Source organism: Bison bison, unplaced genomic scaffold (genome assembly GCF_000754665.1).
Source record: "Bison bison bison isolate TAMUID 2011002044 unplaced genomic scaffold, Bison_UMD1.0 scf7180017864270, whole genome shotgun sequence".
Taxonomy (NCBI): domain Eukaryota; kingdom Metazoa; phylum Chordata; class Mammalia; order Artiodactyla; family Bovidae; genus Bison; species Bison bison.
The window spans coordinates 10,935,672-10,950,722 of NW_011494842.1; the positions used below are offsets into that span (position 1 = coordinate 10,935,672).

A 15,051-nucleotide genomic window follows, 5' to 3' on the forward strand; every position below is an offset into this window, starting at 1 on the left:
TTCTGGAACTCTCTTGATTTTTTGATGATCCAGTGGATGTTGGCAGTTTGATCTCTGGTTCCTCTGCCTTTTCTAAAACCAGCTTGAACATCTGGAAGTTCACGGTTCACGTATTACTGAAGCCTGGCTTGGAGAATTTTGAGCATGACTTTACTAGTGTGTGAGATGAGTGCAATTTTGCGGTAGTTTGAGCATTCTTTGGCATTGCCTTTCTTTGGGATTGGAATGAAAACTGACCTTTTCTAGTCCTGTGGCCACTGCTGAGTTTTCCAAATGTGCTGGCATATTGAGTGCAGCACTTTCACAGCATCATCTTTCAGGATTTGAAATAGCTCAACTGGAATTCTGTCACCTGGTGCTACTTAGGTGTTGTTTTTTTTCTTAATTGTCACTTATAGGAATCAATAAGTACAAAAAAAAAAAAATAGCAAGAAAGTGAAATGACCTCATTTGTGAAAGAAAAGATACCTAGATTTTGTCCTTTTTTCTAAGAGGAATTAAACCATCTGTGATTTTAGTGAACCAACCTAAGAAGTGAATGTTCACAAATAAAAATTGATAGTAATGTAAAATGAAGCAAATCTCAGCATTAGGACAATTTTCAAAGATCACATTTTAAGGAACAACTGAATTGCAGTCACTCAGTGCACGTAAATGCGGACGTTTCTGTAGAGCCAATTTAACCAGCTTTGGTAATTGGAAAGGAAGAATTATTCTTCATTCAGTCTCCTGTCTAACTGACCAGCAAATTTTAAAAATTAAGTCAAAATGGGTAAAACTATTTTAGAGATGATCCTTTCTTTTAATGGGAAAACATTTGCATTTTAATTATAAGTGTATTTTTGCATTTTTCACTTGGAAGTCTTCAAGATGGAAGTAATTCTAGAGACTCAAGGGTTAGCCAAATGCATTTTTGTGTTAATGTCCTATAGATCCTCCAAGCCACCCTTGCTCCTGGAACAACCTGAACGAGGCTCACCTGAGTGAGCTCTGATTAGGACAAACTCTGAATACCAATTCTGAACTCTTAAGTTCAAATTCCTGGGAGAGGGGATGTTGTTGGTCTTGGGCTGGTTGTCCACCTTTGATCTAATTAGCTAGAGTGGAAATGGGAGTCCCTCCATACAAATGCCTGATACCTGACAACCCAACCTAAAGAAGAACAGTTCTAGAAATAATGGTAGCAGTTTACATGTCTAAGGGTTGTTTGTCCTCAGTCTGATCTGCCAGGGCCAGGACATCTGGACCCAATTTAATTTTGATTTAGGATACACTTAAAAGCATATCCTGTGCGGTGTGTGTTCAGTTGTGTCCAACTCCTTGTGTTCAGGAGTCTTTGTTACTCCCATGGACTGTAGCCCACTAGGCTCCTCTGTCCATGGAATTTTCCAGGCAAGAATGCTAGAGTAGTTTGCCATTTCATTCTCTAGGGGATCTTGCTGGCCCAGGGATCAAACCTGCATCTCTTGTGTCTCCTGCCTTGGCAGGTGGTTTCTTTACCAAAAATCAGTAATTAAAGCTTCTCACTTTCTCAGTTTCTTCTCTGACTTGTCTGTGAATTTGCCCAAATGAAAATTCATTTAGATTCCTTTAAATGGTAGTGTTATTCATGGTCTAAAGCATGGAACAGCTGCAGAAAGAAGCATTGGAATGGTTCGTGAAAACCGTGTGTGTGTGTGTGTGTGTGTGTATCTATGTCTGTGTATGTGTGTTGGGTTAGGGAAAGCAAAAAAGAGAAAGAAAAGCTAGTACACATTTAGAGGTAGAGAAGTGGAATTGTATCTTCCCACCAATGTATCAGGATTCTACTCTCCTCGAGAGTGACACTTGGATCAATGGTCAGGAGCTAACCTGAATAAATAATTGAACTTTTCTTAGACTGACTGTGTGCTGAGGCAGGGAAAGCTGATGGTATGGTAACATTTGAGTTAATATATGTGGTTTGCTAGGTGATCAGGGTCTGAAAATATCAGTTCTGACACTCACATACCTTTAAAATGGTCTCAGAATATCAAAGCAATGGAGTCATTTGGCTTGAGCCCTGTTTGATTATTTATGAGTAATTTGATGATTTGAAATGATTAACCACTGTTTCACAGGAGAGAACAAACAAGGGCAATATGTTTTAAGGCAGGTATGTCATGTTTTACAATAGAAAATGTTTAGTTTTCAAAATCTGAAACTGCAAGATTACAAAGTGATACTAGCAGGGAGTCTGAACACCCTGTGAGCTTAGGTTATTCAACTTGAAAAGCAAAAATTCAAACCCTTACACTTAACATTTGAAACTTTCAAGAGTCCAATTTAGAACAAGTGAGTTCCTTCAACAGCTGTTTTTTGAGCACCTACTGAACTTTCTTGAGCTGACAGTAGAGACCTAGGCTTTTTAAACCCCGGACTCCAATTGGGCAAATAGCTGGAGATTTGCTTTTTTTTGTCAACCATCTAGAGCCAAGGAAAAGTATTTCTAATGTTTGCTGTATCCCAAACCAAATAATGGTTTGGGATATATTCTTTTATGATGTCAACTTACTTCAGTATTATGCCTTAATTTTACTGTAGTTTGTTTGAATAATAAAAAGGAATCAGCTGCAATACAAGTTAAAAACCTCACTCAATACTTAACTTTTCTTTGGTGTTTTTAAGGAGCGACGCAAATTTGGTCCCTTAGGATGGAATATTCCTTATGAGTTCAATTCTGCCGACTTTTCAGCCAGCGTTCAGTTTATTCAGAATCACCTTGATGAATGTGACATTAAGAAAGTGAGTGAAATTATTTCTTTTTGTTTGTTTGTTTTCATTGCTGTCTTTAAATCAAAGTTCTAGAGACATTCACAGTCTGGGATATGCAGTGACCCTGCTAACGTTCCCCCCAGTTCTTCCAAAAGGGATCAGTCATTCCAATCACCTGTTTACTGGTCCAGCCGTTTCCAGTCATACCTCGACTGCCCATCGGAGTGCACTGGGGCTCTCCATTTCACACTTGTGTCCCCGACCCTCACCCTACCTCTGTCTCTCCCAAGCACGTGCACAGCAGAGTCAGAGCTGTGATGGATGAACTCATTGTTTTCAGAAACAGCACAGCCTTCTTCACGTCACATCCCAGTGCCTCCGTGTACTTCCAGAGAAAGTATACCTTGAATCAGACTTTCCTTCCTTCATCTCACTCATGTCACCTCAGAATCCTCAGAAGTGAGGATGTTATCTCCCAGCCCACGTGGAATTTCCTTTGCACCCTAAGTCACATCTTAAAAGATGCTATGCAGATAAATAGCAGTGATTTGTAACAACATCACTGGTCATGTAGCACTTCACAGTTTTCAAGGTACTCGTGTGCAGGCTCTCATTTTTATTTTCACAACTGGGTGAGGCAGATACAGAAGGCATTACCATCATCCCTGTTTTACTGATGGGGTACTAGGCTAAGGGCTTCCCTGGTGGCTCAGATGGCAAAGAATCCACCTGCAATGCAGGAGACCTGGGTTTGATCCCTGGATCGGGAAGATCCCCTGGAGAAGGGAATGACCACCCACTCCAGCATTCTTGCCTAGAGAATCCCATGGACAGAGGAGCTTGGCGGGCTACGGTCCATGGGGTTTCAAAGTGTCGGACAGGACTGAATGACTAACACTAGGCTAAAGAGAATAATGGACTTCCTCAGGGTCACTGGACTAAGAACACAAACTCAGTTGTTCTTTCACATGTGTGTTCCAAGGAGTTCGAAATCTGTTTTTTATTCTGTGATTTTGAGCAAGTTTATGAGCCTCTCAGAACCTGTGTCTTCATCTATAAAATGGTCATGGTTTCCAAGAGGAATAAGCAAGTTAGTATTTGTGTGTATGGTGTGTAGTCAGGACTCAGTAAATACGAGTTGCCTGTCGTCTCTCCCTCTCTTCCTTCTCACAGTAGATACCTTCTCACAAAGATAATCATAGCTTCTTCAGTACCAGTATGATGAGGGTGAGCCGTGATGAATTGTTATCTGGCTAGGGGAGAAATCTAGAATCAAACCATCATTTTTCCTAGAAATTACAAAGGGACATTAAATTTGAGTATGACATTTTGATGAAAAAATTATATGGGTTTGTATCTGTGATTGTTTATCATTTTTGTATGTACAAATGACAGTTATCTTGAAATAGCTGCTTTGAAAGGCAATGTAGCTGAAAAATAAAATTTTAACTAAGAGAAAGTAAATAAAAATCAAGCATCCTTACTTCTCCTACCCCAAATGTATTGAAACTTTTTAAAAATAAAGAACTACTAATATCTGAAATGTGTTGCTTATATAAGATTGCTATGGAAATTAATAAATGGTTTAATGTAGTCATAGCTCACACAATGAGTCAGAGAAAGATTGCATTGCAGAAAAACCTTGTGAATAATTTTCTAGATGTTCTCATACAGATTCAGAAAATATATTACTAAGAAAGCATGTTCAAGCGTTGATTACTTGATTTTTCTCTTTTCCTCATTTAACGTGACTTTTTTCTGCTCTAACAGCTTGGCATTACTATAATGAACATTATTGGCAATTACATCCACAGACTGAAAAATAGTCTTCTTTTTCCCCTACTTTACATAATCAATGAGCAATATATTCACTGATGTTTAGTATTGTAAGTTTTTCTTTGGTGAACAAACCATAGCAATTCAAGTCGTGTAAGAGCAAAAGAGTTATTAATATAAGATAATGAGTAATTTTAAATGCAGTCTAGCTAGTGCTTCCCTTTTCAGAGCTTTCTTTTAGAGAAAGAATCGAAATGTTTAGAATTCTTTGTTTGGGTTGACCATGAATAACTCTTTTCTATTTTTTAATAAAGGGTGTGTCGTGGAATACCGTTCGGTACATGATTGGAGAGGTGCAGTATGGGGGCAGAGTCACCGATGACTTTGATAAACGTCTACTTAACTGCTTTGCTAGAGTAAGTCAACTTAGAAAAAAATACCATAGATACACATCTCATTGCATCTTCCTATTAAATAAGAATATTTTTGGTTCGTAATAGGTAAGCCAAACTGAAAGGGAAAAAATATAGAGCAGAGCCGCTGAAAAGAATCGGCCAACCAAACCAAAACCAAACCAGCTAGCAATCTACTTGTCCAAAACAGAACAAAGGTCAACTCTCAATGATCTATAATCTTCTTCTGTATAGACTAGCTGCTCATGTCCACCTCCCCTCCTATAAAAATATTGGACATAATACCTCTGTCTTTTCCTTTGAAAAGGGGAAAAATCTTCAGGGCAATTTCAAGCCCCAAGATAAGTGATCGGAGAATGAGCCAAAATTTGAGTTTTCTCATCTCTTTCCATTAGGACAGACAATTGAAAATTGATGAAGTGGTTTTTTTTTTTTCCTCAGTGCCCAGTAAAATCTGCATAGGTCATGTGAGCAAACATTTTCTAGAAAATATTACCTCTTAGCAATTCTGGCTTTCACACAAAGGATGAATGGTATAAGTACATCTGCTGCTGCTGCTGCTGCTGCCAAGTCACTTCAGTCGTGTCCGACTCATAGACAGCAGCCCCATAGATGGCAGCCTTCCAGGCTCCTCTGTCCCTGGGATTCTTCAGGCAAGAATCTATCAGACTCAAATTGTTCTTAAAACTTTTACATGTTAAAGACGCAATATACGTTACCTAAGTGGGAAAAAAAATCAGATATAGGAGTATTTTATGGTTATTTGGGTTCTTTGCATTAGGATCTAAATTGGTAATTCTTAGTTTTTTTTCCCACTTTAACAAAATTGAGACCTCAACAACAAAGCATAAGCTTTGGGGGTATTTTGGTAAACTGGAGGTTGACCAGAAATCTGAATTGTTTTTCGACCTTTACTAAGGTTTTTCTTAAAACTGTATTTAGAGAAAGGTGGATGATAATAAGTGTTGGTAAGGATATACAGAAGCAGATCTCTAGGGAAGTAATTGAACAAAACTTAACCAAAACTAAGTATTATGGGTAGATACATCCCAGAACATTTCTAGGGGAAAAAAAGCCCACACATGGATATGTATAAAAATGTCATGGCAAGACTGTGCACGGAGCTGCAGGTGACCATTGTTGGTTGGATTCTCTGGAAAGTGGACTCTTAGAGGGATTCTGCCTGTGGTCCTCCCTTCCCCCAAGGGCATGATCTTGGTTGAGGCAGCTCCCTTCCAGGGCAATTCCTGGGAGGGACAGTGTTGTGAGCCCTCAGTAGCCAGTACTCCAGACAGCTGGGGGAGCCAGTGCCTGGGTCCTGGAGAAGGATTTGGTGGCACATCACAGCATCCACTGTGGAGATGAACAAGCCTAAGAGAATAGATAAGAAGCCTGAGAGAATAGATACGCAGTAGTGGGTGAGCACATGTATTGCCATTGCTTACCCTTCAAAGGTGCACTGGTAGCACTGAGTCATATCAAGGGTGTATGATGGGACTACTCTCTGAACCAGAATCCCACTCTTGTGTGTATGTCGCAGAGTAATTCTCAGACAGGTTTGTGGACACGTACAAAGACATTATCCGTAGTATTGTTTGGGAGAGTGGAAAGTTGAAAGCAACCTGAGGGTCTGTCGGGTTGAGGAGTTAGAGGAGTTAAATGAAGAGTTAGAGGAGGAATAGAGGAGTTAAATGTTGTATGCCTGTCATGGAATACAATGCAGCACTTGGAAGAAATGGTCCATATGACATCGTGCATAAATCTTAGGAACATAGCATCAGGTGCAGAGCTTTCAAAAATAAAATGAGACCTATAGAGTGGTACCTGGGTAATTTCTCAAGGACAAATACATACTTTCAAGGACATATATCAAGTATATTTAAATAGAAGTCCCCAAAGAGGAGACTGCTGCTGCTAAGTTGCTTCAGTTGTGTCTGACTCTGTGCGACCCCATAGATGGCAGCCCACCAGGCTCCCCCATCTCTGGGATTCTCCAGGCAATAACACTGGAGTGGGTTGCCATTTCCTTCTCCAATGCATGAAAGTGAGAAGTGAAAGTGAAGTTTGCTCAGTCGTGTCCGACTCTATGCGACCCCATAGACGGCAGCCTGTCCAGGCTCCTCCGTCCATGGGATTTTCCAGGCAAGAGCACTGGAGTGGGGTGCCATTGCCTTCTCCAAAGAGGAGACTAGGAGTGAATATAAGGGCTAAATGGGAAAAACTAAAGTGAAAAGGGTCTAGAGACCTGAGAATAACAAATGAATATGATGAACTCACCTCTGTATCTGAGATTTAAAAGAGGAAACAAAAATGGCAACCCACTCGTGTTCTTGCCTGGAGAATCCCGGGGATGGGGAGCCTGGTGGGCTGCCGTCTATGGGGTCGCACACAGTCAGACATGACTGAAGCAACTTAGCAGCAGCAGCAGCAGCAGTAAGCATATTTGTTAGAATATGTACAAGTACCCAAATTGGAGTTTTGGCACTGGAGACTGTGAAAAGTGGATAGATTCTGGACATATCGTACAGATACTACCAGCAGAATGCTGATGGGGAAGGAAGGGGCAGGGTCAAGGATCACTCCTAGTTTTGACCTAAGTAACTGGATGGAGAATGGGATTACTTACAGAGAAGAGAAAGAATTTCTAGGGGAAGAAATTTCACTGGGGGTGGAAATTTCCTAATTTTTGCTTTTATATGCATATGTCGTCTGTTTTCATCGTGTAACCTATGAGATGCCTACTGGACATCCAAGTGGAGATGTCTAAGACTGGAAGTTCCATAAGGGCAGGGACTTCACCTGTTTGCATCGCTGTACCTGGAATGGATCTCTCACATAGTAGGCACTCAATAAATATTTGTTGAATAAGAGAATGGATGAAGATAAACAGGCAGTTGGATTTACAGGGTGGAGCTCAGGAGAGAGCCCAGGGCTGGAGAAAAGGATTTGGAATTTGTCATATGTAGATGGCATTTAAAGTCAGGAGATGAGATGAGATCATCGTCTAAGAAGAAAGTGTAGAGAAAAGGATGAAAAAAGAAAAGAAACTGAGGACAAATTCCCGAGTACTTTAATATACTTTAATGTATCAAGAAAGAAGAAATGTCAACTGAGAGAGGTCAAGGAAGATAAGGAAAGGGAATTGACCTTTACTGACTTTTAATACTGATTATTTAGTATTTGCCTGATATAAAAAAATTTACTTACTTTAAAATATACATGGATGTATGCATGCTAAGTCCTTTCAATCATATCCAACTCTTTGCAGCTCCATGGATGGTAGCCCACCAGGCTCCTCTGTCCATGGGATTCTCAGCAAGAATATTAGAGTGGGTTGTCATGCCCTCCTCCAGGGGATCTTCCTGACCCAGGGATCAAACCTGCATCTCTTAAGGCTCCTGCATTGGCAGGCTGGTTCTTTACCACTGGTGCCACCTGGGAGACTCCTAAAAATTTATATAAGACAGCTCAATATAGAAAAATACCAACATTCAGCTTAACGTCTTCAAACAGAATGTGGGTGACTAGGGAGGCAAAGGCTTGTCATCTGCTGCCTCTTTACCTGGTCCGTGTTCCCTGAGGGAAAATGGCTTCAATTGAAAACCAGAGCCTTCAAATCGGATCCTCTGTCACTGTGACTTGCAATTTGGAGCTTATCTTTGAATCCTTGTCTGTTTTCTCTGTTCTCAGCATCTTATGGACTGTGTCCCTTAAAACCAGTAATTGTAGAACTTTGCTCTTTGTCCTTGAAGAGAACTTATTTTGTCTGGCTACCTTTCAGAGTGTCCTGAAGTAATTCCATGTAGATTTCATATTCTGTATTTTGATTATACCAAAAGTGTCCTCCAGATTTGGTGAAACGCAACTGTTTTTGTGTTTTTAAATCTAGCTATTCGTGGATTTACTCTTTATGCTTTTGAACTTTATTAAAGAAGTGGAAAAACAAGAAGAAAGTTCCTTTTGCTTTTTTATGCATATGTCACCTGGCAGCTCAGAACTCAGTGTGGTCATTTGCTGTCTGTGTGCTGAAGACCCCATGGCCTTTGCCACCCTTGTCATCTTCATCACTAAAAACCTCATCTTTCTAAATAATGACCATAATCATAGCACTGTTTTCTTTGATGACTTTCAACTGCTCCCCATTTTTTCAGTTATGCACCAGTCCTCTCCTTGACATCCACAGTCATCCATAATATGACCTCACTTCACTTTTTCTGTCTGATCTCTTCCCTCTATGTTATATTTATCTTAGGGTAAATACACTGGTCTCATCATGTACCCAACCTGCCTTACATCTTTGCATCAGTTATTCTATACCTTTGCATGTGTGGTCTCCCCAGTCACAAGTTCGTTTGCTAAAATCCTATCCTTCTAGGTATATCTCCAAAATCACCTTCTAGATAAAGCTTTGCCTGACACCCATCTGGTTCTTCTTTCTCCCTGGCTCGCCTCCTTAGTACTTTGCCTATTTTTATTTCCTCTGTCTCTTACCTTAGTGCACTTTGTATTATGGTGATTATGTAACTGGCTTCTCTCTCTACTGGGTCACAAGCTCCTTGAAGGAAAGGACTGCGTGTCTCGTCTTTGCAACCTGTTCTTGTTCTAAGCTCAATGCCTTGTGGACAGGAGTTGAACAGAATAGAACTGTGATGAATAAAAAAGGGAGAACCAGAGAACAGAGTGTTTCAGAGCAATCACTGGACCTAAAAAGAGCTGGAAGAGGCAGGATATGGAGGGAAGATAATAGAGAAAGTGTGACCAATCGAAGGAAAACACAATCCCCATTTCTTTCCACATGGAGTCCTCTGAGTGATTTGGACATCCAGCCTGCATCCCTGCTCTTCCCATCATCCCATTATTTCCCTCCCTTCTGTGAAAATCACTCCTTTAGACACAGAAGTCATTGCCTCAAAGCAGGCTCATAGGCATTCAACATTTTTGTTTTCTCCACTTCAGAATAAGTCTATCCACACCAAGTATTTATTTGTTCTCTCGCTGTTACCTTATAGATAATCAGTTCATACAGAATGAGAAAGGGATGTCTTAAGGCAAACAATAAGATGGTTGGATATATTTGCTTCTTGTGTCCAGGGACATAACTTAATTAACAGAGGGTGCGCTCCAGCTCAGGGTGGAGGGGAAATATTTGTAAGAAGTTTTCCTGGCTGTATGGAGTGTTCAGTGCCACTGCGGGCCATGCTGAGCACAAGCATAAGCCCCCGGGCACAAGCCCTGTTTCTGGGGAGAAGGGAGGCAGTGAAAATGCCCAGATGTGCTCTCATGTGTGTGTGTGTGTGTGTGTGTGTGTGTGTGTGTGTGTGTCTGTGTATGTGGTTATTGCTTCTGCAATCCGTTCCCCTGCCTTTTTAAAGTGAACTCAAGGTTTGTCAGATTACTCCAGTAAAGGGCGGGCTTGCAAGGCTGGCTCTCCCCTCTTCACCCTTAGAAATGATCTTCTTTGGTGTTAAACAGAGACCGGCTTTCATTGTTCTTATATTGTGGCCTTTCTCTTTCCTTAATCTATGTCTAACTATGCTTCCATGGTGGCTCGGTGGTAAAGAATCCAGCTGCATTGCAGTGCAAGAACCAGAGGAGAAGTGGGTTTGATCCCTGGGTCGGGGAGACTCCTTGGAGGAGGAAATGGCAACCCTCTCCAGTATTCTTGCTGGGATAATCCCATGGTGGGCTGCAGTCTGTTGGGGTCACAAAGAATCAGACATGACTGAAGCAACTGAGCATGCACGCATATGTCTAACTATCCTATCAGTGGTTTTGTTAAGGATCTTTCAAATCCAATATAAAAAATGCTTACAATGGAAATAAGGTGACCCTATCTCCTTGACAGTGGCAGTTTGGGGTTTTCATTTGGATATTCATCAATTTATTTCTCCTGTTTTCTCTCTGATATAGGTCTGGTTCAGTGAGAAGATGTTTGAACCATCGTTCTGTTTTTATACAGGGTATAAAATCCCTGTGTGCAAAACCTTGGATCAGTATTTCGAATACATCCAGTCATTACCATCTCTAGATAACCCCGAAGTCTTTGGGCTTCACCCAAACGCCGATATCACGTAAGTTCCCAGCGTTTTTTAATTTGAAAGGATATAACCCAGCCTGGCAAAGTCTGTGCACTTCATTCGCTCTCTTAATATCTCTCCTTTCCCTTCTTTTTATTTTACTGTGAAAAACAGTAGTGTCACTTCCTGTCTCCCAATTACAATTTTGTCCTATCCTGGCCTGCTTGCCCATTGCTAAATCCTGCTGCTCCAGAGTTTATGACAGTGTTAAAGCTCTAATTTATGCATTGATTATTTCTCCTCTGTTGTGTCGTAAAACCAGTTGGTGTTCTTGGTCTTGATACCACTGATCTGGTAGGACAGTAGCCTCCTAGTTCTTTGCCTTTTATCTCAAAAAATCTATTAAAAATAATGGTCATAAACAGAATGTAAAAGGTTCAGGAGGGCAGAGAGAAGAAGAGGAGGACATGTATTTCTGTGGGTCCTCTCAGAGATGGCTCCTCTCCCTCTACTCGCTCACCTGCATCCTTGTGTAAGTAGCTGCCTTGGAGGGCAGGATGCTGTGAGCACAGGTGCAGAGGACACAGATGCAGGGCCCAGGAAGAGGGGCTCCGCGTGATGTCCTGCCCCGGTCACTGTGGTAAGAGGTGGTGAGGGAAGAGATAAGACATGCATCCAGTCTCAGGCCCCTTCTCAGGCCCGTCCTTTGGATGAGGTCTCACCCCCTACCTGAACCCAAGACCACCCAGCTCCACAGAGAGGACTCCAAGAAACCCCCGCTGAGAACCTCCCTGGATGTTCATGCCTGGGGCTCACTGACCAAAGACCAAGAGTTTATGTCCAGCAGAGTGGCTCATTTCAGGAAATGGAAGAAACCAAGACTCCTGCTGCAGATTCTAAGCTGTGACAGCTGGGAGGATTAAGTTGTGCCTCACTCCTGGTCACTCACCTGCAGCGGCAGGTCCAGCAGCTCTGCGATGGGGCGTGGACATCTTCACCTCCTGGTTCTCTGTCCTGGCCCAGCATCCCTGCTCCCACTGTATCTTCTCTCCACCCCGAGCATGCTCCCTGCCCCAGCATGAGGCTTGGCCTCCGGCCTCTTTGTCACTCACATTCATTCTCACCCCTCCACATCCTCTAAACTCTACCACACCTCTTTTCATCTTCAAAGTCATGGGTGTGACCCCCAAAGACCCACAAATGGCCATCACTCATTTCAGACCCCATGACAGAACAGTTATGGTGCTTTGGTGGCAGCTCTAGGTGTTATTTTAAGAGACTGTTGTAAGTTAGCAGGAGACAGGAAAGAAGTGAAGAAGTGAAAGGGAATCCTCAGAAATCCAGCTGTGAATTAATATCATCTGAAAGAGAGCACACAGGGAAGGAGTTGTTTTTAATTAATTAGTTAATTTTTGGGCCATGTGAGGGATGCGGGACCTTAGTTCCCTGACCAGGGATGGAACCTGTGCCCGCTGCAGTGGATGCATGGAGTCTTAACCAGTGAACTACTGGGGAAGTCGTGGGAAGGAGTTTTAATTTAGCTAAGACTTTAGAAATGTGTGTCAAACCACTCCTCTGCCCAGAACCCTCCTGAGGCTCCTGTCTTCACTCCAAGTCAAGGGCAAGAGCTGACCATGACCTACAGGTGACCTGCAAAGCCCAGTGATGCCATCTGACCCCGACCTATCAGCTGGTCTCCTTTTGCCCTCTTCCTCAATTGCACTGCTTCTGCAATTGCGCTCCAGATTCTGCTAGCTTCCTGTTACTTGGACAGGCCAGATGGCTCCCACCACAGGTCCTTCCTACCATAGAATACACCTCCTGGAACATCCTTCCCCCAGATATCACTGGGGCTCACTTTTTCACCTCTTCCGGTCTTAATGTCACCTACTCAAAGATGCCTTCCCTGGCTGCCTTATTTAAAAATTGCAAACCACTCCCCAACTCCCACCCCGAACTCCATCCTCCTTGCCTGTTTTTTTCCTGTCAATTGTATCACCAACTCTCTATTCACTTATTTGCTTGTCGTCTATCAACCTGGCTTCCTTTCCTCCCTTTGAAATCTTTATTAACATAAGCTCCATTATGTCTGAAATGTCTGCCTGTTTTCACTACTGTAGCTCCAGGGCTAAATAGTGCCTGCTACTCGGGCACTATTTGTTGAATAGTGTCACATTTGTTGAATGTGTCAGCGGTAGTAAATTCTCCTAGGCCGTGGAGAGTCTAATTAATAGAGATAGTCCACAGAAAGATCTCATGAGTTCCAGGGAATGGGCAGAAAAATGGCCAGTAAGTTTTAATGTACTTGTAAATTATCCATCGAAATGGTTCACTTATAAGGGCTCTAAACTCTGATTCCATCCTTGGCAAGAGCCCCAGGACCCACATTGGCTGGTACCTAGAGAGTCTGACCCTGTCGGATACCACAAAATCCTACCAAGGAACATATGAAACCAGGTTGACAGTGTCTCACCCTGGCTTACAGGGATGGCTTTCCTATGACTGGATTGCTGTAGGCAGTTTTGGTCAACGGCTCTCAAGAGAGATAAACCAGAGCTAGAAAAGTCCAGAGAAGAGCAACCAAACTAATCCAGATGGGAGGCAATGATAAAGACAAACTTTTGTTTTTTTCCTTGACTCTCTTTCTTGAACTATTATAAACCCTCATAAAAGTTGTGGGTACAGTGAACACCCATATACCCTTTATCTAGGTTCACCAACTGTTAACATTTTGTTCCATTAGCTTTTCTTTTGTTCTGTATTTATCAGTTTGTTTATTCATCTACAGCTATATTCATACATAACCACATCTATTTGTGTGTTTGTGTTTATGTGTGTGTGTGTGTGCGCTTATAGACACTCTGAGTGGGCAGAGATAGGAGATATGTGTTTTTTTAAAACATCATGAGCTCATGGGTAACTCCAGTACCAATACACCTCAGGGCTCTTCCTTGTCCTTGCTCATTTCACACAGTGATCTACTTTCTCCCACGGGGAGAACTCAGGTTCTCAGCACTTCAGTTTGTTTACTCATTTGCTCCAAAGTACACTCTAATGGAAAGTGGGGTCCAGCTGATCGCTGCTCAAAAGCCAATAAAGAGGCAAGTTGGTGGAAAGGAAACTTTGGTTTACTTTGGATGCCGGCAACCAGTGGGGAGGGCGGATGCCTGTCCAAAGGCTGACTCCCTTCCACTGACAGTCAGGGGCAGAAGCTTTTATAGACAGCAGAGGGCTACATGTAGAAACAGCACAGTCAGCTCTGACAGTCATCTTAAAATTTGTCATCGGTAGTCTGACCAGCATCATCCTGATTGTTTTAAGTACAGTTAATCCTTAGTTCCAGGGTCAGTTTGTTCCCGTTTCCTTGAGATTAATTCCCAGAATTGTGGCAGTTTTTGTCACAGCGACAAGCCTAGTCATCATGTAGTTAAGTTCTTCCACGTGGTGGGGGTTTCAGTATCTGTAAGACAGCTCACAGGATATGGCTTAGACATTATCAAACTCAGCAGTGGCCACAGGACTGAAAAAGGTCAGTTTTCATTCCAATCCCAAAGAAAGGCAATGCCAAAGAATGCTCGAACTACCGCACAATTGCACTCATCTCACACGCTAGTAAAGTAATGCTCAAAATTCTCCAAGCCAGGCTTCAGCAATATGTGAACCGTGAACTTCCTGATGTTCAAGCTGGTTTTAGAAAAGGCAGAGGAACCAGAGATCAAATTGCCAATATCCGCTGGATCATGGAAAAAGCAAGAGAGTTCCAGAAAATCATCTATTTCTGCTTTATTGACTATGCCAAAGCCTTTGACTGTGTGGATCACAATGGACTATGGAAAATTCTGAAAGAGATGGGAATACCAGACCACCTGATCTGCCTCTTGAGAAATTTGTATGCAGGTCAGGAAGCAACAGTTAGAACTGGACATGGAACAACAGACTGGTTCCAAATAGGAAAAGGAGTACATCAAGGCTGTATATTGTCACCCTGCTTATTTAACTTATATGCAGAGTACATCATGAGAAACGCTGGACTGGAAGAAACACAGGCTGGAATCAAGATTGCTGGGAGAAATATCAATAACCTCAGATATGCAGATGACACCACCCTTATG

General features: G+C 42.1%; 1 protein-coding gene across 1 annotated transcript in view; it reads left to right on the forward strand.

Moving 5' to 3' along the window:
• DNAH8 (dynein, axonemal, heavy chain 8) overlaps nt 1–15,051 on the forward strand; it is a 324,670-nt gene that overhangs the window by 265,898 nt on the left and 43,721 nt on the right. The window contains exons 85-87 of the mRNA XM_010848693.1: nt 2,647–2,763; nt 4,824–4,925; nt 10,833–10,993. Coding sequence (XP_010846995.1) covers nt 2,647–2,763; nt 4,824–4,925; nt 10,833–10,993 — 380 coding nt within the window. The remainder of the gene's footprint in view (nt 1–2,646; nt 2,764–4,823; nt 4,926–10,832; nt 10,994–15,051) is intronic.